Source organism: Talpa occidentalis, unplaced genomic scaffold, assembly GCF_014898055.3.
Source record: "Talpa occidentalis isolate TD23 unplaced genomic scaffold, MPIMG_talOcc4v2.1 talOcc4.10, whole genome shotgun sequence".
NCBI classification, from domain to species: domain Eukaryota; kingdom Metazoa; phylum Chordata; class Mammalia; order Eulipotyphla; family Talpidae; genus Talpa; species Talpa occidentalis.
Window position 1 is genome coordinate 26,017,438 of NW_023600993.1, and position 23,524 is coordinate 26,040,961.

At 40.0% G+C, this 23,524-nt stretch overlaps 1 protein-coding gene across 1 annotated transcript in view; it reads left to right on the top strand.

Annotated features, from left to right (window-relative positions):
• ARPP21 (cAMP regulated phosphoprotein 21) overlaps positions 1-23,524 on the top strand; it is a 152,074-nt gene that overhangs the window by 74,736 nt on the left and 53,814 nt on the right. Inside the window, exons 12-18 of the mRNA XM_037526146.2 lie at positions 1,175-1,212; positions 3,090-3,149; positions 7,187-7,416; positions 14,577-14,807; positions 21,620-21,801; positions 22,644-22,748; positions 23,126-23,386. Of these exons, the coding sequence (XP_037382043.1) occupies positions 1,175-1,212; positions 3,090-3,149; positions 7,187-7,416; positions 14,577-14,807; positions 21,620-21,801; positions 22,644-22,748; positions 23,126-23,386 (1,107 nt within the window). The remainder of the gene's footprint in view (positions 1-1,174; positions 1,213-3,089; positions 3,150-7,186; positions 7,417-14,576; positions 14,808-21,619; positions 21,802-22,643; positions 22,749-23,125; positions 23,387-23,524) is intronic.

Genomic DNA, 23,524 nt, shown 5'->3' on the forward strand with positions numbered 1-23,524 from the left:
AACCACTGAGGAAAACATTTTGCCCAGCTGTGCCCTTTGGCTTTAGTGGGAGGAAATGATTTCTCAAGCAAAATGTAAAGAGAAATCAATATCCTGTTTGTCTCTCTGAGCGGTGGTTATATTAGCAGCATCTTTTAATTCAAAGATTTGTTATTGAAAGGTCATTATTATTTCTTTAGTTGTATTTATCTTACTGTGGACCTGTTAAATCTCTATCCATTTAGCAGATCACTTATTCATCACTTAGAAAATCCACACATATAACCTGGTGTACATATTTATGTTTAGAAATGTAGTTGTTTGAAAATGGCTTCTTAATCCCTCATCTCAGTCACTATATTGTGGGACCCTTGTCCCACCCTATTTTTAGACTTCTCTTTTACTGTTTATTAGAATTTACTTTGCTCTGCCTTTCCCCAGCATGTAATGATAATGAATTTTATCTTCTCTATATTATGTAACAAATACAAGATAGTATCTAAAAGATAGTAGATAAATGAATGCTTGGGAAATGGAAGCTAAGAAGAAAGTCGCTGGTTTTCTATGCAAAAAAAAAACTTTATCTTAGATGGACCTTGACACCTTGACATTTTTTTTTTCCAATTAGCTTCTTGTTCTCACATGTCTCCTCTCACTCCCACCCCCCCCCACACACACACACTTAAGATTAATGATTGATGGCATTACATCAATGTTAAGAGTCTTTCAATCTCTTGAGAGTTTGTCGTTGCCAGGCATCAAGTTTGCAGTGGCAACTTCCCACTCTCCCAGCCTCAGGTACAGAGGGCCAAGGTTGCATGGTCTACCTTGACTTGAGCTTGTCCTTTTGGCTCTTGGTGGCTGTATCTTCACAGCCTCTGAGGAAACTGCTACCTCAGAGTCCGACGGTCACGTTTCATTCACAACATCTCTCTTCTCCTGACCTTGATGCTTACCGGGCTAAATCTGTGAAACCTGGAGATGCCCGATGGAAAAGTACTGTATGCTGCATGAGAATGGTTTATAACTCTAACTTATTTTTTCTCAGTTTTATTTCCATTTTTCTAAAAATGGTACTTATTTTGCTGCATTCTTTTCCTGTTGGAGGGAAAAGGTAGTGTTAAAATCAGGCAAGCGTTTGGGATCCCTCAGCATCTCCAGAACATCTGATACAATGCCTTCTTTTATTTTTCAGTCAGTTTGCTCCCAGGAAAGCCTTTTTGTGGAAAACAGGTAAAATGAAATTTGCTTTTTTATGTCTTTGGAGGAACAAAGTCTGTCATGTGTGTCCTGTATATTCATAGATACATATATCTCCCATATATGTGTGTGCTTGAATATATGTATAAATAAATACATATATCTATGTGTTCACACATATATATGCAAACATATATGTTATTTAGCATGTCAAAAAACTAGTTTGGGGAAAAGTTCTCTCTCTTACCTTCAATCATAAGTTTAACATTTTCCTTACTTAAAGTGTCAACTTCTGGTCCTCCCAAAGGTGTAATCCCTGTTACTTTCATCTTGCATTAAAAAGTATAAATGTTAAGAGCACATAGGAACTTGCAGTTTCATTGGCTTATTGAATAGGCTATTAAAAGTACTTGCATATCTGGTACTATTAACCACTTCCTGTGCCCCATAATTATGTATAGCTATGCAGATAATGTATGACTTGAGTCATTGTTTTAAGTTCCTCGTGCTAAACAATCTATTAGCCTTCATAAAAGCCCTAATTTGGAAATCTTATCTAAACTGGATGTAGCAGTATACCTGGCTGGGGAGTGAGTAGGAGGTGGTGGTTGTGAAATGATGGCTTATAAAATTGATGCAATGCCCTGAATATAAGAGCAGAATTTTTTCAAATTTAACATATACCCTTAAAAATATCTCTCAACTGACATAGATATTATGTTCCATTGATTTAATTAAGGAGTTTCAAAGGGAATTAGAGAATTCCACAATCAGTTGTACTAATCACACTTAAGATGCATCAAAATGAGCAACTTCTATTGGAAATATAGTATCCATTAAAAATATGGTGGAATGTCAATATCCCACTGCTCAAGAAATAAAATCCATTAAAAAATATTTAAAAAGAATTTTTAAGGTATTGGCTTATAGGGTGACCCCTATAAAATTGATTAAAATGGAAATTGATTAAGCCACCTTAGTTAGAGACCATTTAAACTGGGCTTTAGAGATGATGGTTTCTTTAAAAGTCATCATTAATATTAACAGAAGTCTTCGAGTAACTAAACCCCTCAATTGAATGACTTATTTGAGAATGCATACAACTAGAAAACAAGTCCACATAAGGCAAAACAACTTCAAAACTTATACAGATTTAGACAGATAGTCTCTCTTTATAGTAAAATTAAGAATCTGTGAGAAGTTAGTCTCTTAGGGATGATTCTTAATTATTCAAAAATTCTACATTCTTCTCCAAAATATGAAATGAGCATTTATAATTCAGTTTAATGGGAAGCATTCCCTAGTCTTCTAGTCAGTCATTTTCACACCTTTATTCACTTATTTTATTCCCTTATTTGTGTTTTGTATTAAAAAGACTGATAGTGCACTTATGTGTCCCTTGTTTTCAAATTGGATTCTATTCATCAATACAGTAGTTGCTGACATACATGCATTGATATGTGAGCAATTCTTGATGGTCCCCAAAAAGCAAAAATCTAATAAAGTGGGTACTCTATAAAAGTTTCTTGGATACTGCTTTTGGAATGTCAATATCCCACTATGCTCAAGAAATAAAGAAAACAATAGTTCAAAGAAAAAAATCACAATTAATATATTTAATTAAATATCTATTTTATTACATCAATTTCTTTTATTCTCTCTTCTTCCATTCCATCTATTTCCTCTTCCCACCTTTCTCTCTTATCTAGTTTCAGTGTCTTAATCCTAGAGAGGGTAAAATTATGTCGCCATCAACTTTTTCAGGAAAACTATAGTATCATGCAAATAAAATATAGTGTGTGGATTTGATTTCCAGGACAGGAATTCTATAGTAAGCTACACATCCATTTAACATAGGGCATTATGGACCCTTAGATTTTATATCATAAAAACCATGTTTTTCTTTACAGTAGGCTCTTGGAAGACAGTAACATATGCAATGAGACCTATAGGAAAAGACTGCTCTTTCGGTTGGTATGGTTTACTTTTTTAAAACTGTGTTTTCAGATATGTGGCAGATTCAATGTTAAATATAAGTGTATTAGTGTAAAATATATCTGTTCATCCAATAAAACATGTTTGGTTTCTCTGTGAAGGTTGTTACAGAGCTAGTGTTGACGTACTATTGGATAATGCGAGATATAGGATCAGTAAAACATTACTTTGTTTATAATCCTTTAGGGCTCTCCCTTTGATTTCCATTTTTCTCTTCGCTCAAGGGCTAACTTTGGCAGCACACTGATTTAACATTCCCAAATCAACTTTTGTGAACTACACCAAGTTAAAATTTCTCTGGCAGGCTGCAATTGTATATACATTCCCAGCAATGGAAAACAAATCAATGGTAACTCCATTTGAGTAGCTGATTTTTAGCCACTACTATCCGTCATAATATTTCTAAGTGATTTTTTCAAGCACAGATTTTACTTCCAGCAGATAATATGGGGTTGCTTCCAATTATAATGAAGTACTTAAATCAAAATCTATGCAGGATAAGGGGAATATTATATATGTGATATATGTGACATATACATATATATACGTGTGTATATACATTATGAAGACTGGAAAACTAAACATTCCATGAAAGGAGAGGGACTATACTTATTTCTCACTACCCTATTAAATGTATCTTTTGCATCCATTATAGGGCAAAGGATACACAGTCTATTTACGTATGTATTATATACATACTCATTACCTAGCACATATATTTAATATGTTAGGGTTTTTGTGAGTATTAAGATTCATCTTTGTGGCAGGAAAGACAAGACAAACAAAAACCTCTTGCACATTTAGAAGAAAGAAAATACCCAGAAAAATAAATGCATTGTATGCTTAGATAGTATTGTGTCACAGAAAATTTGAACTTGGTATTTCATCGTTAGAAAAGTTAGAGTATTTTTTTTCCCTTTACACTTTGGAAAAAACAAAATATCGGACTTTTTAAAATTTTCCTTCATATTTCTAGATGAAATGACAGAGTCTAATACCTTCCTCTTATACCATTAGACAATTAATTTTGCACATGAAAATTAAGCAAATAACCTTGCATTTTTCCCTTGCAAGCCCAGAGAAGGACTAGAATTTACTAGTACTCCTCAATCACATGCCACACTCCATTTGATTGGGTAGATAACGTGTGGGTTCTTGCCCTCTTGAGGCCAGTTAGTTTTGCATAACCCCAAATCTGGGCCCTAACCAGAGCTACCATCTACTCAGATCAGCCATCCCAAATATGGATGCCGTCCCTCACCCACACCAACCACAGAACTTCAGGGAGATGACTTAGCACAAGCCATCACACAACAATAAAAGCAATTTAAAGTATACATCATAGCTAAGTAGGACAAAAAATACCATGTTCAGACATGAAAGAAAATGAATGTTATGAATTATGTTTATCAGCAGAGAAACAATTTAGAGTATGTGCTTTATGCTACTCTAGGATCCAGTTCTAGTCACATACAAGAGAACCAGCAACTCTTGATGGCCAAACTTCTCATTGCCAGTGTCTCCCTGTGTTCCAGCATAACTAGGAGTGGGCTTTGGCAGTATGGGAAGGCACTGGTGGATGTGTGTTTCTATGATGTCTGTGATTCCACACACATATAGATAAGAAATTCAATTCTGATCTCACTTTGCTGATATTAAGGTGGATAATCAGTATATAGAGCAGTTTAAAATATTGTTTCAATGTTTACATATCTAGCAGTCATAAATATATTATTTTGAATTCCATTAATACAACTCCATAATGTGCCGACTTAAAGTCCATTTTTTATAAATGCATATATCTTTGCAAAGATCTTACCCTGGGATGGTGATTGGAGCTGGTAGCATAGGAATAAATGAAATCAAGAAAATCTTTGCGTAGCTTATCAGCTAGAGGCTGTGGCAGAGTCTAGAGAGAGGAACTACCCAGTTCTCTAGAAACAGCTCTACAAAGGTGAAGGCTGCAATTACAGCACACTGATCAGCACCCAGGACTAGTGGTGACCAGCGTGTTGCAGAGAAAGTTTCAGCCGCACTGGCACTCAGAGGAACTCTGTGTTCACAAAAAGAGGAATAATTGGCAGAATTAATGACGATCAGTGTGATTGGCTAGCTTCCTTCTGAAGCATCCTGTGTGCTAGGGACTACTCCAAACCTTTTCCGATGATAAATTCCCAAGATTATCTAAGACAGATTAGATGATTGTCATATCACCGGTGTATTCACAGTTGCTACATAGCTTAGCCAAGCTTTGTTAAAGGTGGGCTGAAAGAATCATTTATATATGGAGAAAGAATGAATTTGAGTTTGAAGACTGACAGGAAACAATCAGGAATGGAGGACCAGGTGCTTGAAACGGATAGTTTTTCTGCACCCAACTTCATGGGCTTTCCAGAACAAAAGTTTCATAACACTTCCTATTTGCAAACTGGTGTTTTTTCTTAGATGGTCCTTACTTCTAACACCAAACATCCCAGAGGTACTGAGAACAAAGAGTATGTTTGTGAGAAAGCACTGATGGAGAACAGCAGGCACTGAGTGTTTTCTGTTTTGTGAGTTTTCTGTTCTACTCCTTGCCCTTAATTTACAAATTCCCTATCACAGATTAGCTGTTTCATTTTTATGACCTATTGGATCCAACTGGACTTGTCGTGGTAAATTTAATGTGCTAAACACACAACTTGACTGTTAATGATGCTCACAATGTTACTTCAATTTAAAAAAAGCAGGATTTTATGACATAAATACAAGTAAATTGAAGTAAGGTGGAAGCAAAACCTAAAATTCTCTGTCTCTTCTGTAAAATTTGATTGGGGTTTTTATCAGATATCAGATACTTCTCATATCCTAATAGTCCTCTGTGTTCTTTAGAAGAATACTTATTAACAAAACTATTGACCACATCTGTGAGATTTGGAATGAGACTAGAGTATGTCCCATTACACAATAATACAAAATTAGAACTTACATCTATTTTTGATGATTTGTGTCCTCTTCATCTATTTATAATTCAGGAGAATCTTAGAGTATTTTTATGATGCATTATTTCCAGCTGCAGAAAAAGCTTTGAAAATATTAACTAAGTTATTTTTAAGAAGATTGGAAACCAATGAAAATGCAAATTTCATCAACTTTCTCAATTTTGCACACTATCTAGAGATACCCTGGCATCTTCCAAATTCACTTCTGGCTATTGGATCTCTTCCAACACATTCCCTCTCTTTATATTTGAATTTTGAACAAACATGTTCTTTACCTATGGAGCTTTTTTGCTATTTCCATTGATCCACTTGGGAAGTTTCATGTCAGTGTAGTGTTTACACAGTTGTTGTTATTATCACCAGTTCTTCTATGTGGAAAAGGATTAAAGGGTTCTCCCCTCTGCCCATGAAGGTTAAGCTCACAGGGCAAAATACTCATCATAGGTTAACAGAGTAATTTCTATAATTTCTGCCCTGTCCATCAAAGCCTTATGAGTTCAGATCTATGGCTCATAAGGCTAGAAAATGAATTAATAAATCATTTCTTGGGATTTGTGTGACCCCCCCACAAATACACACAGAGTTCAATGATTTCATGCAAAATGGAGAGACCAAACTCTTCTCCTGCGGGAGTTGCTTTTAGTATCATTCAAGATCATAACTGCTTCTAAACATTGGTTCAATGTTGACTTGGGTCACAGTTTATTCCCTCTCTTCTCCACAAGGGGAATTAATAATATTTTTTAACCATATTTTCCAAGTTGTTTCTCCTTCACTGGCAGAGAGATTACGTGACATTTTTAGGTTTGGTTTTTTCCTGTTTGTAACATGAGTGTTCTGTGTGATGTGTTATCTGTTCATGCACCAATGAGGTATATGTGGCACTGCTTGGGAGGCAACAGGTTTAATGGAAAGGGTTGACAAACAGGGTCTGAGTAGACCACTCTTCCAAGAAAGGTCCCAGTCTCTACCCACATTGTTCACGGAACGTAACCCTGTCCCTGTGCATCTTTCTGATGACCGTGCTTCAGGGGCAACAGAGATGGCTCAGGGAGAACATCCGGGAGTCGACAGAGCAGCTCGGAGAATGAACTCAAGTGGTCTGACCACCAGCGGGCCTGGAGCAGCACGGACTCAGATAGCTCCCACCGCAATCTCAAGCCCACCATGACCAAGACGGCGAGTTTTGGGGGTATCACGGTGCTGACCAGGGGTGACAGCACATCCAGTACAAGGAGTACCGGGAAGCTATCCAAAGCAGGTAGTTAGTACTGAATGGGTTTATGTCCTGTCATGTTTTGTGCTGCTGATGCTACAGTCACTATTTCTTCTGACTGCTGTGAACTTTTGATGATATTAATTACTAGCCAGAAAGCCAGAAAATGCAATGAAAATATCAATAGTGCCTCTTGCTAGTTCTATGCCTAGATCAAATTATTAACATTTCTAACCTTCTGTTTCCTTAATGATAAATTGTTACTCTAACCCATGTCAATAGACTATTACAGTTTACATTTTGTCATCTATATAAAAATGACTACCCTGGGCCTCCCCGGTGGCGCAGCGGTTGAGCGCTGGGTTGCGAAGCTGCCCGCAGGCTCTGCAGCGCCGGTTCGATCCCCAGCTGCTCCAGACCACCGGAGGAGGGTCCCACAAGGCGCGCAGTCCTCTCCTGCCGCCCGCTGCTCCCCTCAGCAGTGTACTTTGGTCCTTCTGCCTGCTCTGCTCCCCGCTCTGGCTCTGGTGAATTTGCTCACCCTCCCGCACTTCTGACTGTACCCAGTGCTTGTATAAATAAATAAATAAATCTTAAAAAAATAAAAAATAAATAAAAATGACTACCCTGGCACGTACAAAGTACAACTATTTAACTAAAATTAACTATTATTTTTTTAATTTAATACTACAGTTTTTCCTTAAAACTATGTTGTAAGGTAATTATAACATTAATAGTTTCAGTTCCTGCTTTGGCATTAGTTAATGTGATCCTGAACCAGTTATTTAACCTATGTGTGACTCAGTTTCCTCATCTGAGAAGCGAGAATAGTGATAGTACCTATGTTGTAAGATTGTAAGATTGTGGTGAAGACTGAGTTAATATACACAAGCCTTCAATAAATAGCAGATATTTTTGTTTATTTTTGTTATTGCCATTTAATGTTATCATCCCTGACTGGCAGATAAGGAACCTGAGTTGCAGAGAGGTTTTGAGTTCCCAAGTTGTCAGGTGAATGCATTTTATTTTTCCTGGTTTGTTTTCCTTTCCTTCTAAGTGAACGGTGACCTTTTGAAGTTGGTAGGTCAAGTTTGCATGGACAGTCTTGGGACTGTGATGAGCAATCAGGAGGACCATTAACTTGAAACAACTTTAAATTATCGAAGCATAAACAACATGGAAATCATACACAGCTTGCAAATACTACCTCATCTGCCATTCCTAGCTCTTCTATCTCTCAAGAATTCCTCACCATTCTTTGCAAATTATTTCAAATATTCCTAATTAAAACACCCTCATGAAATCCCATGGAGATGACAGATGACCATCCATTAGTACTCCATGAATTTACTTTTCTTTTTTTAGTATCTAATTGTTTTGTTTGTTTTACAATTTGTATCTGCAAGGGTGGGGGTTGACAGCTGTGGTTCAGTGAATTGCCCTGGGAGGCCAGGATTTGCTGGTGGTGCAAGCTTGGGCCTGGGGTGCAGGGAACTAGGGAGGGTGAATGGATAACACCAACCAGAGGTTGTCCTAGACCACATATACTTTCCCAGCCAAACAGCACACTCACACCAACAGGGAGTCTGTAAAATCAAGGCTCATTATGCTAATGGTTTAATATAATTATGTTGTTGATAAATGCTTCCGAAGAAATTAGCTCATGTTTTCCTACATAGTCAGAAAATTATTAGTATTTAGTCACAGCTACTACTTTTTATATATATGGAGATATATATATATATATTTCCTTATATAGATATAGCTTCTTGGAAAGATTCAGATGGGCTCACATTGCCTCTGTCATTTTTACTCACCAGTGGGTGAATTCTTGATTTCTGACTCTAATTAATTGCTCTCATATCCCACTATTGCAACAACTGAAGTCAAGAAAATCCACTGTGGTGCACTTGAGCTCTTGTAAACTAAGAAAGGTTAAATTGTTTTAAATCTCTTTAAAATGCAGAAACCAAGTACCTTAAACGGTGCACTTAAAAATTCCAGCACACCAAAAGAGCTCTTAAGATTTTTAAATTAATCGTCATTTTCCATGTGCCAACCCCCAATCACTTCCACAGCAAAGCTCTTTGGAAACATTTTAAACACTTCAAGAATGCTAAAATGCCATGTTCTTTGAAGAATGATTAGAAATTGTAAGTGCTCGAGACTTTTTTTTTTTTCCTTTAAATCTAAGTGTCCTGTCTGTCGTCACCTGAAAGCTTGTCAAGGCACAGGAATGGAAAGCAAAAAAAAAAAAAAAAAAAAGAAAGAAAAGATTTAAAGGAGATCAAGATAGGATGTCAAAACAAACTTCCAATTTCCTAAGATGGTTTTATGAAGCAAAGCTGTCAGTTTTGCTGTCATGGAGCTTCAGAACAGCACAAGTTCCCAATTTTTTACCTCATTGTTCACAGTAGAATTGCAAACTTGTTTTTGACCTTTCAGAAATCGAGTCTGGAGTTGTGACATGTAAGTTACTCTTCTCCTCCTCTAATTGCATAGCTTCCAGCTTTAAATAGATAATAAGGAGAATTTTTCCAGGTGAGAAACATGTTTCCCTACAATTTGGGTAGAGCCTATTCCTGAAGTCTGAAGGTTTGAGCACAGTCTCTAAAGGCCTGGCTCTTTCCTGTTTGATGACCCCACCCTTAGCACAGTCATGGTCACCTAGCAGATGGCCCGCACACACCGATGGAGGTATATGGCCATGGCATCGCCTTGTGAAGAGGGATTGAGTGGTGCTTGCCTTGTCATCTCAGCTGCTTCTTGGTGGCGACAGTTCAGAAACAAGAACACACCGTCTCTCTCAGTCCACACTAACTGGACCACTTGTCTTTACTTTCATCCCTCCTTTCTGTTCTCCAGAGCAGAGGGTCTCAATTATAGTGCAACAGACTCACCTAAAGATTTGTTAAAGCACAGGTTACTTTTTCTCTAGTCACACTTTGAGAGCAACTGCTCTAGAGAAATAAGATACCCTTCTATTTCAGGTTAATCATTTTAGGTGGCCTGGTATTTTGTTTTCTGGGCACAAAGGGATTCTTATTGCTGCCACTCTCCTTTTCCAGAGAATTTTGGGAACCAACACAAGACACTTCATCTCTCCACTACTTCCTGTTCCTGGTGTTACTTCTTAATATTACACTATATGCATCCTGGCTGGTCTCCTCTTCCGTAGTTTCAGAAGCTTCATGCTACTTTACTGAACTTTGACCCCTGAATCGAGAAACATTTTCTTGAATTATTAATTCAGGGGGAAAATACTTATGGTTCAGGGATCTTGCAAAAGAAAATTGCACTAGAGGAGCCAAACATAAATAAAAACTTTATAGCTATTGCAATGGGATCAAGAACATATAACAATGAGGGAGCGAGATGAAACTCAACCCCCCTGAAACAAAAGTGGGGAGTTTTTAGTGCTGCAGTGAGCTGATAAAAAAGTTTTGGAGAGTGTGAGAGAGGTGATTCTCCAATTTGATTGAGCCATCTGTATTTGCTAATTGGTGCTTCTGGAAATCAGGCTCCCACAGAAACTGGGGGATAATGATTGCTGTTTTTCTTAATGACCCCCACGTCCTTGGATATACCTGAGTTGTAAAACTGGTAAGAGGTTGGAAGGTTTCCATCTTCAGGGGACAGAAATGCTCTAAGAAAAGGAAGGTAGGGCCTCACCTGGTGGCGCAGGCGGTTGAGCCCTGCGCTGTGAAGCTGCCCGCAGCCTTTCCAGCGCCGGTTCAATCCCCGGCCACCGGCGAGGGTCCCACATGGCATGACAGACCTCTCCTGTCTCGCCCACTGCTCCCCTCAGCAGTGTATTTCTTTGGTCTGCCTGTTCTGTTCCCTGCTCTGTCTCTGGTGAATCCTCTCACCCTCCCACACATCTGTACTGTACCCCAGTTCTTGTATAAATAAATAAATCTTAAAAAAAAAAGAAAAGGAAGGTAAAGGGTCAATGGTCTGAAAGAAACTAGTCTGGAGTTTCCTCAAGCTGAGGAGAACGTTAGTTCCTTCTCCTCCTCCACACAGCTCACATTGAGGCTGGTGACTTACGTTTTGCAAATGAAGAAATTGAGGTCAAAAGAAGCAGTCACTTCCTAAAGAAAACAGCTAGTCAATGGCAGACCTGGAACCCCAACTCAGGATGCTTCCTCTCTGGGGAGCTGGAGATTACTGTCCCTCCTGCCAAGGAGACTGTCCTGCCCCTCTGCCCTGTCTCTTCCCTGGCGTTTCTTTTTGCTTTGCTTTCTGATCTCTTTTCCAGTCTTTCTTCCATTTTCCTTTCTTCCATTTTCTAATCATTTGTCCCTCCAGTGTCCACAAGGGTCTCACAGCACCCATCCTATCTTCCTCCCGTATGCACCTACCTGCCCTCTAGGGCAACTTTGACTTCTCAGTCTGCCATAGTGAGCAGCATTGACATTCTGGGCAGCAGCTCCTAGAGCTTGGCACAGGCCTGCAGGGTTCTGCCCTTTGGTCTCTCGGATGACTCCCTGGCAAAATATGACCTGCAGGCTTAACATGGGATCATGGAGCTACATTGTCTGGGTGTGACATGTTCAATGCGCCTGGGAAATTTACTGAATGTCTCTGAGGATCACTTCTCATCTTGAAAATGAGGTTGCTGTGAAAATTAGATCCGATAATTCCTATAGAGTGATTAGCACAGTGCTTGTCACATAGACATACTGTTTAAATATTTCCCATTGCTCTCATTAAGTCCTTGAAAAGGGAAACCAGAAACATTTTAACTCTCAGCATGCAAAATAGTAAAGTTCTCGAATATCAGTTTCATTTTTTAAAAAAGTCTTTGAACACATCCCATCGCCGGCCTTTTATTACCATTGCTAGTCTCCGTTTTTGATTAAGAATCTCAGTCGTGCTAGATATGAGAATAGTGCGCCACCTGATTCTAGGTCCCTGATGTTTCCAGAGTGGTTATAAGCCAGCCAAAAGGGCCAGTACCCCACCCCAGCTGCATGCTGATGGCTGAGGCCCCTCTATGATATTTGATTTTGTCTCCATCTTAACAAATGTTGAGAGTTCAAGTCAAATTTATTTTCCTTCTTAACCTGTAGAATCAGATCATTTGTATTGTTTTCCCTGTCTTCTTTTTGTTCCTGTTGATGGTGCTGCTTCCTCTCCCACCCCACCCCTGCCCTCCTCACTGATAGAAGGGAGTGATACTGCACGTTATCGATGAATGACTGTCTCCTGAAAGCCAAATTCAAATTACTCTGTGGATTAGACATGGCGCTTCAGGCTATGTGCATCGTCCCCACACAGCACACGTGCTCACAAGCATCTGCTGGCACTAGCTCTCACCTCCAGTCACAGTTAAGACATGACTCCTTGGCTCCCAATGTTTGTCACCATGTACCCCTCAATCTGGAGACAGGATGAATGGGCTTTGGATCACCTTCAGTGTCTTGGCACAAAATGTCTTGTTTTGTTGTGTTATTGCTGTGCTGCAGTTGTTGACTCTGCACTAGTGTCACATTTGTACTATAGTGTCAAGTCATACAGAACACGTCTCCAGACACACTACAGTTTGCACTGGGGCTCTGACTTCAAGGTCAAAATGTCAGCGATGCAGACTCAAAACTATGCTGAGTGTTTCCAGATTTCCTTTTAAATTCTTTATTTTTCTCCCTATTCATTATTAAGAATCCATCAGCATTTTATACCATTTAGATGAAACACCCTAAATTAAAATGTAACTTATCATTATTCATAGCAAGTCATGAGAACAGCTGAGAGGAGTCCCAGCTAAGAACAATCCATGGCACGTGCACATGCATGCTTGTACGAGGCAGTGAGGTCATGGTTAAATCTAAATCAGCTGACCTAAATCAAATCCCAGATCTGTTATTGTCTAGCTATGGGTTATCTAACTTCTCTATGCTACAATTTCACCATCAATATAGGCAGTGATAGCACTTATTGTTAAAGTGCATATCGTATCCATGTGCTTTCACATACTAAGTGCTCATTAAATATTACTGTCTGCCCGTCTCAGAAATTATTGCACTCTCTAGTGGCCCCTCTACGTTGCATTTCTAAAACTTACTTTAAAGGGGCTCCAGTTTAATTTAAGAGCCCATTTTAGAATCTGAAAAAATAATGTTAAGTATTCCTTATATGCCTTGGTCTTTAAAGAGACAGAATAATTGCATTTTAATTATCTAAGTCAATAATTGTGGACAAACAATTTAATAAATTTCTTGTACTCCATTCTTGTGCTGATCACATCATCCAAATCATCTATTGGTTTGAATTAATTGAAATGGGGATATTGATTGCTGTGTTTTCTCCCTGATCCTTTAGTTAATTTTCAAACCCAGGATACCCATGGTGAAGGTGCTAGAGTTGCTTGATTGCGGGTGCAGTGAAGGGTAGCTAGTGCCCAGTGTATATGGGATGCAGCAGGTGTTTCTTATTCCACAGTGGAGGGAGAGGGGACCTGATCGGGGGTAGATTCCACAATGTGGGCTTTTGAACACTGATCTAGTTACCTGCGTGTTTGAGAAATACACTATCCACAGACATCCTCTGATTTTACCCTTCTGTGTCATCTGACAGGAGCTCCATCTTTATCATAAAGGTCAAGTCCCATTGATCATATTAATAAGATCTCTATGGCTATGTGAAATGCATTGTAGGTGTTAAGCACTCGCAGTAGGCATGATCCAGTTCTACTCACACCTGTAGTGAGAGATTGAGCACGCCCCTTCAAAATCCATTTTTATGAGTTGGAAAACCAGTGCTTTAGAGTCATCTCCATCCTCAGCATATCATACGATTCTTGCTTAAAGTGCATCCCTGGCCTATTTTCTCACAACTCCTCGATAAGATATTTCCATGGCATAAATCACTCAGGGTGAAGGGAGTATTCAGGCACCGATTTCAGAGCTTTAGGGTATACCATTTACCACTCATCACTCTAGTGGCATGTGAGAATGTTGAAAGAGAGTGTTCATTCTTAATCTCCCTTTTCCTAGGATATTGACACAGTTGAAAAAGATGTAGCAAATATTTCAGTAAAATCTGATCTCAAAATGTGGGGAAAGCACTAATCTTGTCCTGCAGCACTCACCTCAGATTCTTTAATGCATTATATAAAAGTAAGCAGAACTTTAGACCCAGAACTGTGGATTCTCACCTGTTCTCTCCCTAGAGTGACTTGTCAACCTGTACCTCTGTGGCAGGTTCTGAGTCTTCCAGCAGTGCGGGTTCCTCAGGATCGCTGTCCCGCACCCATCCACCTCTCCAGAATGCACCCCTCGTCTCCGGTGTGGCAGCCACTTCGGGCTGTGTGCCCTACCCAGAGAATGGAATGGGGGGTCAGGTCGCACCCAGCAGCACCAGCTACATCCTTCTTCCACTTGAAGCTGCAACAGGCATCCCACCTGGAAGCATCCTTCTTAATCCACACACAGGTTAGTGTATTTCCTCTGCTTTGGCAGGGACCCAGAGTAGGGATTTGTTCTTATGTTTGAGCTTAAGAATTCACTAGTGAAGTTTCTGAAAATTTCTGATCAGGAAAGCTCAGTGTATGAACTGTTGTGTAGAATTTTCAATTAGGAAGAGCAGATCTTAGCTATAATGTAGACCTCCATAATTTGCTATTACTACCAATGCAGATATATAAATAGTGCTGCTTCCCAGAAATGTCCATTTTTCTCTCTACCCTCTCCTCACTGACCACAGTGAGTCTCATATCTAAAACCAGACACCATGGAGTAATGAACTGGAATATACTGAGTTAAATTTGCATTTCCAGACTAAATTCCCAGGTAGCCTATTATTTCATCAAAAGTTGTTTTACATCTGAGATATTTCAAGAAACTTGAGATACTGGTTGAAAAACATAGTAAATTCTTAACTATACGAATTTCTTTCTCATCTTACAATTTCACTCAACTCCTACTGGAGAATACGAAATCACAGTGGCAAAGAGAATACAGTGAGAAAATACCCAAGTATTTTAGAGCTACCTACCCTAGAGAAGTTTTGGGGGGAAGTGAGGGTGGGAGAATTGGTAACTTCATGACTATGTTATCTTCCATGATGAATGGCTATTGGTTACTGTCTAATTTCTCTAGCAGTCAATTAACTTCCACATTATTACAAAGGATCCAGAGCACTGAGATTCTAACATCAGCCAGTAGACTGACAAACATCTGCTTCCTGGGGAAGCTTCAGGGAATCTTGATTGGGCAAACTCACCACTGTCAACTTTGCCCTGCCTCCAAGGTCATTTGGCATTTCTGCAGATGTTTTGATTATTATGATCAAGGGAGGAAGGGACTCCTTCTGGCATCTAAGAAAGTAAAGATCAGAAATGCTATAAAACATCTACAATGCCCAGGACACTGCCTCTTTAAGAAAGGATTGTTCAACCTGGAATGTCATCGGTGCAGTGGTTAAGAAACCCTGGGTCAGAAGCTTGACATTCACTTCTTAAGTCACTTCTTTAGAAACCTTGATTAGTAAATTTTTTTTAAGAAATTTAATTTTCTCCAAATGTGTCTGTGGTTTAGCTTAGGTTATTATAGAAAATAGCTTTGATTAGCTAAACCTGAAGATGTAAAACTGGATGCAAATCTCATGAAAGTGTTTGGCTCAGTATTCTCACATATATTGCTACTAGCAGCTAGGAAATTCACAGAAAAAGGAGAATGATAGTGAAATACTTACTTGAATAATTACCACATTTTCATGAAAACATATGGTGTAATCTCAAGGTATGGTATTTGATGGAGACATTTTGAAAATGCCATAAACTAGAGGGAAAAGGATGCATAATCATTTTATTGAAAACCATTTGAAAGCTTTCAACTTAGATACTTTTAAGAATACTAGATTGCTTTTACTTTATTTAGATCATTATAACCTCTGCAAAGGAAATTAAAAGAAAACCACATTTACATTCATTATCTGGGCACTGATCAAAACAAACTGTTGACTGCCATTCTTTCAAATTTAATGGAGGTGGAGAGCTTGCAGACCAGACCACGCACTTAACAGTTTTGGGGAGTTTGTTTTCAGCAAAATCACAGTGTTTCAAAAAAGCTCAATATTTTTTTGGGTACAATGCAAGAATATTATTTGTAATGATGTCCTAGTTGTGCCTGTGTGTGTATATATTATCATCTATAATCTTGTTTATAGAAAAAGAAATCAAGTGCTAGTGCCAAATCCCAATTTTTATTCATTGGATCAAGTCGTGTATTGTAATGAAAATACATCCTTTGAAAAAGGACCTTAACTAAAGGAAAGATTCTATTAACACCACTGAACAGCTTCTCCATGAACACTTCTCTAAACTAACAAATGCTAGATATTAAAATAACCCTATTTTGGAAGGAAAAAAATGTGCGAATGCATGTACTGTGCTTGCATGGTGGGATATAAGATAAATCATTCTTCTTCTTTTCCAGATGTTTATTTTATGCCCATTGATAATGTGCACGTATGCATGTAGACATATCATGTATCACATATACAGGCGTGTGTCTGTTTGGTGGCTGCGTGTATGTCTATGTATCTACCTAATCTCTTATGTAACTCCACTGTTGCGATCGGCAATTGCCTACTTTGGCCTGGAACTCATCTTACTCATTGCTGTCAATGTCTGGAAAACCATGTCTCTCACCTTCGCCTAAGCCTTTCTGCCAAATACATGACAGAAATGTTTGGGTATAAGGAAACTAGAGCACATGGCTACTTTTGTGTGAACTGCCTCTGGCTTCATTTCTCCATTATCAGCATTTTTCTAAGCTCTTTAGAGGGAGGGTCATGGTTAGATTTTTTTTATTTTTTTACTTCCCTCAAGTAGATTACAAAGTAGTCTTGGGCACAGTTGCTTGATAATTAGATATTATTGCAATAATATCTACCACCCATTGTATATGCTGATGTGGATAGTGGAACGATTTTTCATCTTATATATTACATTTGAGAGTGTGGCTCAGGTATAAAAACTATGATAAAATATCTGTCTTAAAATATATAAGACAAGCAATGACTTGAAAGTGCTGAAGTGCTTGCATGTAGTAAATGAAAGAAAACTTCATTTGTCAGCACAACTGGCCTGATTCTAAGTACTAAATATTTAGCACGCTGAACCCAACCCCATCAGCACAGTCTTGCAGATCCCAAATACAATCACAGACTTTTATATTGTCTGACCTTTGACCCTGGCTCTCAGCTGATCTGTTCATAACTCCGGATCACCTGCCACTTTCTTTGCTTTTCAGGCATCTGGATGAGTGAGTTGCCACAGAGGCTCATTTTCAAAGTTTTCCCCATTTATAATATCTTCATCCTTGCAAGGCAAACCTGAGTTTGATCTCCCTCCAGCTGTCATGGACTTAACCTCCTTCTGGAAAATGTTAGCAGAAAGCTCATCTCTGTCTGCTTTCTTTCAACACACCATTATCCAGAGATGCCAACAGCCATTGGCATCCCTGAAGTACACATTAATGTCTGTCTGTTGTCTGCCATTTTGCTTTGCCTTCATCTGGTGCAAATTCATATGTTTGATGTCAGGGTCGTCATCTGTAGCTACTTCACCTGGAGCAGTTTCTTCCGCTATTTTTCCTTTAAATGCTCCTGATGGGCTTCCATAACACTACCCTTTGCCTTACAGGGGAATTCTCACATCTCTATCCAAACTGCTTCCCTGGAGCCTTTGTGTGAAGTCTATATCTTTATAAGATATGCATTCATCCTGCCATCAATAATCAGTAGGTTGCTTATAATTTAATCACCCTCTAAGAACTAGGCAAGCAAAAAATTCTCCTCTTTCTTTTGAAATAAATGTCCTTCTAGCAGGTACATGACAGAAATACTTTGGTGATAGAAACCAAGGGGATTTTTTATTTATGCATACAAGAACTGGGGTACAGGCCAGAGGTGTGGGGGTGTGCTGGTGAGAGGATTCACCAGAGACAGAGCAGGGAGAAGAACAGGCAGATTAACTGAAATACACAGCTGAGGGGAGCAGCTGGTGAGTCAGGAGAGGTCTGCTGTGCCATGTGGGTCACCTCCCTGGCTGGGGATCAAACTGGTGCTGCAGTAGCTGCAGATTGCTAATAGTGGTGACCCTTAACCCCTTGCACCACCAAGGAGGCCCCTAATTTCTTTTTTTTTTTTTTTAGTTTATTTACTTATATGTATTTTACATCATTGTTCATTTTTAAACAATAATTGCTTCCCCCCCTCAGGTGTAGTCCCCATAGAATTCCCTTCACCAATGCACCTGTGCACCATCACCTCAGTCTCCTGTGCTCCTCCCTCCCCCCCCCATCCCTCTCCCTCCCCCTCCTACTTGCTTCTAGTTTGAATTGCCCCAGGGTTCATTTCCTTGTTAGCAGCACATTTAAAAGCTCTTTGTGGGGAGGAATGGTATTTGGTTTCTTTCTTGTTTGCTTCTCTGGATTAGATAACAAAGTCTTGGTCACTGAGCAAGGACTCAATAATTAGATATTAACAAAATAATATCTAGTACACATTATATATATTGACATGGATAGAGGAGTGGTTTTGCACAGAATTCCTTGTGTTTGAGAGGAATGATTTCTCTGCATTTAATCTTTTTCTCTCCCTTGGCTCCAGTCACACCACCCTGCCTTACCTGTGCCACTGCATTCTCCTACCTGTGCCAACACATGTGCCAGGACCCCACAGGGCATGCTTGTGCAGTCCTTGAGATGAAAACACCCTGAAGCTGTATAGTCCTGAGTCAGCTAGCCTTTTGTTCCCCTTTGGTCTTCAGCCCATCTCCTTTAGACTAATTGCCTGTATTCACTTGTAATTGCATCTGGATTGGTAAAAATGGTAGAATAGAGAGATTAGACAGAATCATTGCCTTCTTAAAAACCAGCAGTCACCTATGCTAGCTGCCCTTGATTTGTTTTCTTGCTTACATCCATCTTCTTTCGCTTTTCTCTGTTCTGTGGACTTCTCCGGCGAGCATAAAAATCAATCGCCTATACTCTCTTCTCTTTCCAGAAGAACCTGCCATCTCCCTCCACTGAAGACAACTCTTAGTCCTTTTCACATGCAATTATTTAGGAGTATTTCTGTCTTCTGGGCTACAGCATATTAATAAGATTCAAACAAAGGATCTAAAATTTATCAAAAAGAACATCTGAATATTTTGGAGTTACGTTTTTGATCTGTAGGATGGTCACTTTTCACACTTCCTCAGTTCTCACTGGGGTAAACCAAAAGTCAAAGAATATCGTAAATGTTCTTCTCATGTAATTTTGTGTGTGTGTGTTTGTGTGTGTTTGTAAGCACACAATGAGATGGATTTTGGAATGATTTCAGGTGAGGTGGCTTTGAAGAATTTTGTTTTTTGAATATTACAGGACCTGAGATTGTCCTCTTGTATTTTTTAAGATACACATTAAAAAAAAGAAACTAAATAATAGACCACTAAATGAGGTGATCCATTATGAATATTGAATGATTTTTTTCATCCTTTCCCAAATTGCTGTTTTTGGAGGGAAAATGCTTACAGATATCAAATCTAGAAGAAACTTACTTAAAAAGTAAGTTAAACAAAATGCAGCTAAAATTAAATGACAGTGATAGGAAAACAAGTGCCATTTGAAGAACATTTTCTAAATTTAGTGATTGTTCTGTGAATATAATTCTGGTACATTTGCTGTTTCATCATAGCATACTGTGATTGGTTATGAAACTGTTATCAGAACTTCTTTACTTCTGGCAGGTATATGTATGAATAGGCAGGATTTAAGGTGTCCTGTTTCACATGCACACAAATATTTGGGCTGAAATTTTCTATAATAATGGGAATGGAGAGCTGCTACTGCAATTTCTAATTGACCTGAAATGTTGTCCATTTCTCTCTACCTGACAGTATTTCCTTATGACCTCAGCATTTGAATTCCAACCTATTCTATTCTAGTTCACTTTCTTAATTTAACTTACGAATCAATGAAGTGCCTGATCTACACACACCTGGCATGTAGCCCTGGGTACAAACTTGCATATGTGAATACCTGAGTAAACAACTTGCAGAGTGAATCGTAGTACACATGTCTAGTCCCCATGAAGGCTCCCTGCCTCCCCTCAGAGGTCCCAATTATTTGTACTTCTATTGTCACTGATACATGTTGCCTGGTCTTGCATTTAATAAAAATGGAATCATACAGAAGCTGCCCATATGTAGCTGGTTTGACTTAACATATATCAGCTAATTAGTGTAGCATCCATTTTATGAATGCTCTGACTGAATACCATACATTTCTTTCACTGGAGCATTGTTTCCTTTGGGTCAGATTCTATATTCTCCCCCTCTGTCCTATTTCTTTTGGTTGGGAATTTTCTCATATTTCTGGTAACCTTTGATTTGTCTTCCTATATCTACTACTACAGAACAAGGCTGGTCTCCTCGGCCATCACATGCATGCACCCTGAGTAAGTGCTCACATAAGCCCTGGATACCACACCGATGTGTGGGGAGGCTTCAGGAATGTGTTTGTGAAGAACCCAGCCAGCTCCTTGACACCAAGACAAGGAAGATCTCCTCTAAAATACTAGCCTCCTTCTGGGAGTTCTGTTCTCTTCAGGCATTTTGCTCAGGTTCATGGGAAATATTTCCATGACTTCAGCTTAGAGACAAACATTCAGAAATAGCAGCAATAATAACTGTACTGAATGATGTTATTTCAAAAGGCAAGTAATATGTATTTGCTATTTCAAGATAATTCTATGAAGAGTTTATTACACATCACATTTAAAATCTAAATCCCCTTGTAATCCTTGTTGTGTCAATCTTAGAAGTGCGTGAGTAGATGTGTTAAGTTATGCTGTATATATAATATATGTTGGGATTAATAATGATTCTGAATTGATGACGAGGCTGATGAAGTTAAACAAATGTCTTCGGGTAAATAATGAGTCACTGAAACTGGAGTTGTGGAAATGGAAAGTAGTCATTTTCCATCTTGCTGATGGCGAAGATGCAGGGCTGCAAAACACAGGGTTTCATGTAGATCGTTTCTCAAATGGCCTTCTTCACTGGATGCCACTGTCCCCAGGGGTGTGTAGCTTCAGCAAATCTCCCTGCAGCTGTGTGACATATTTGTTGCTGCTCACTTCGTTCTGGGCTCACACTGTTAGCTGGCTTCACCCAATGGGTCATATGCATTTAAGTCTTCATGTTGGTGAAGGCTCCAATGTCCTGGATTGCCACTGTCCTTTTGCCTTGCAGGCCAGCCCTTTGTGAATCCTGATGGAACCCCTGCAATATACAACCCCCCCACCAGCCAGCAGCCCCTGCGAAGTGCAATGGTGGGACAGTCCCAGCAGCAGCCTCAGCAGCAGCCCTCTCCTCAACCACAACAGCAGGTCCAGCCACCGCAGCCACAGCTGGCCAGCTCACTGGTCACTCAGGTGAGGAGATGGCTGGAAGGCAGGGAGGTGAGGGGTTCTAGATGAAGCATAGTCCTCAGAGTGGCAGTTAACCAGGAAGAGGAGGTATTTTCCATTGGTGACACCATCATCCACTCTACCTCATGAGTAAAACCTGGCAGCTCAGAGTGCCTAGTTTGGGCTGAGAGAATTTCATCTGCATACAGACGGGTGCCCCATTCAACAACTTGCATAATAAGGACATGACACTAGGGCAATGGATGGCAAGTTTTTTTCTTAAGTCTAGATACTATTTTTAATGTACGCAAGAGATAGACTGAACTCCTATTGACATCCAGGCCTTTGCCTCATCTTGCTCACCTACTGCCAACAGACCTAGTGCTCCTGCCTGCAAAGAGACCATATTAAAGTCTTTATCAATGGGAAGATTAGCAGTCAGTTCTCTCCAAGGTGCTCTGGATGTTCATAAACTCCTTGAGAGAGATTGAGCTGCCCTCGTTTCCTAGGGAAACACATGGAAGTGTCCAAAGAAACCTGAAGGATTCCAGGGTAGGTTCCTAGGGTGAACCTTGTTATTCATTATTTTCCTTACTTAGTCTTAGGGCAGTAACCCCCCAAAATAACATGAGGAGTATCACAGTGACTTCTTAAAGGAGCGCTCACGCTGTGCACCAAGCCTCCCTCAAGACTGGATGGTCTGTTCTGCATGGCTTCCACTTCCCCGGGGGTGGCTGGCTCCCCTCTCCCGGGTGCACTGATCCCCAAGACACTAAGGGACAGCAGAATGCTTCAGATGAGACAGCCTTTGGTGAGATTTAACTCCAGTCTCCCCTGTGACCTGATCACTGTTTCTTTCCCTCCAGTCTGTGCAGGGGCTGCAGGCCTCCTCCCAGTCAGTGCAATATCCAGCCGTGTCTTTTCCTCCGCAGCATCTCCTGCCTGTGACTCCGTCGCAGCCGTTCTCCATGGTACTGAACTGTCTGTGTGTGGCTTTTCCCCGGGGGGGGGGGGAGGAGAAGGGATGGGGGGGCTGTTATTCACTGGCTTTACCACTTGCATGTGCTGGGTGGGTGCCCTGGGGTGACTCTGAGAGGTGCTTGTGTGTGTGTGTGTGTGTGTGTGTGTGTGTGTGAGAGAGAGAGAGAGAGAGAGAGAGAGAGAGAGAGAGAGAGAATATGTTTCATTCCAGAACATGGCAACCCATCCCCAAAAGAATGGTTTCCTTTCTGTCATCTGTCCACTTTGAAGAGTTTACTAGCTAAGCAGGAAAACGAATCTGCCTCTATGTGCTTCCCATCACTGGGCTGGTCTTGCTGATTGCCTCCTTTACTTCTGTGGCTTGCAGAGAGATGATGTGACCACACAGTTCAGCCAGATGACCTTGAGCCGGCAATCCTCAAGAGAGACTCCTGAGCCCCCATCTGGTCCTGTCTACCCATCATCCCTCATGCCACAACCAACCCAACAAGCAAGCTATGTCATCGCTCCTACAGGCCAGCAGCTTTCTGCAGGAGGGTTCTCAGGCTCTGGGCCTCCCATCTCCCAACAAGTCCTCCAGGCCCCTCCCTCACCACAGGGATTTGTGCAACAGCCTCCACCTGCACAGGTAATTGTGTTCCTATCTGTGACCTCAAGCTGATGTGTGATGCATTTTGACCTCCATATTTCCATGTAGGACACCATAGGTCAGCCTGCTTGCCTTGCTGGGCTATTTTGCTATTCTCCACCTATGGAATCTGGCCTG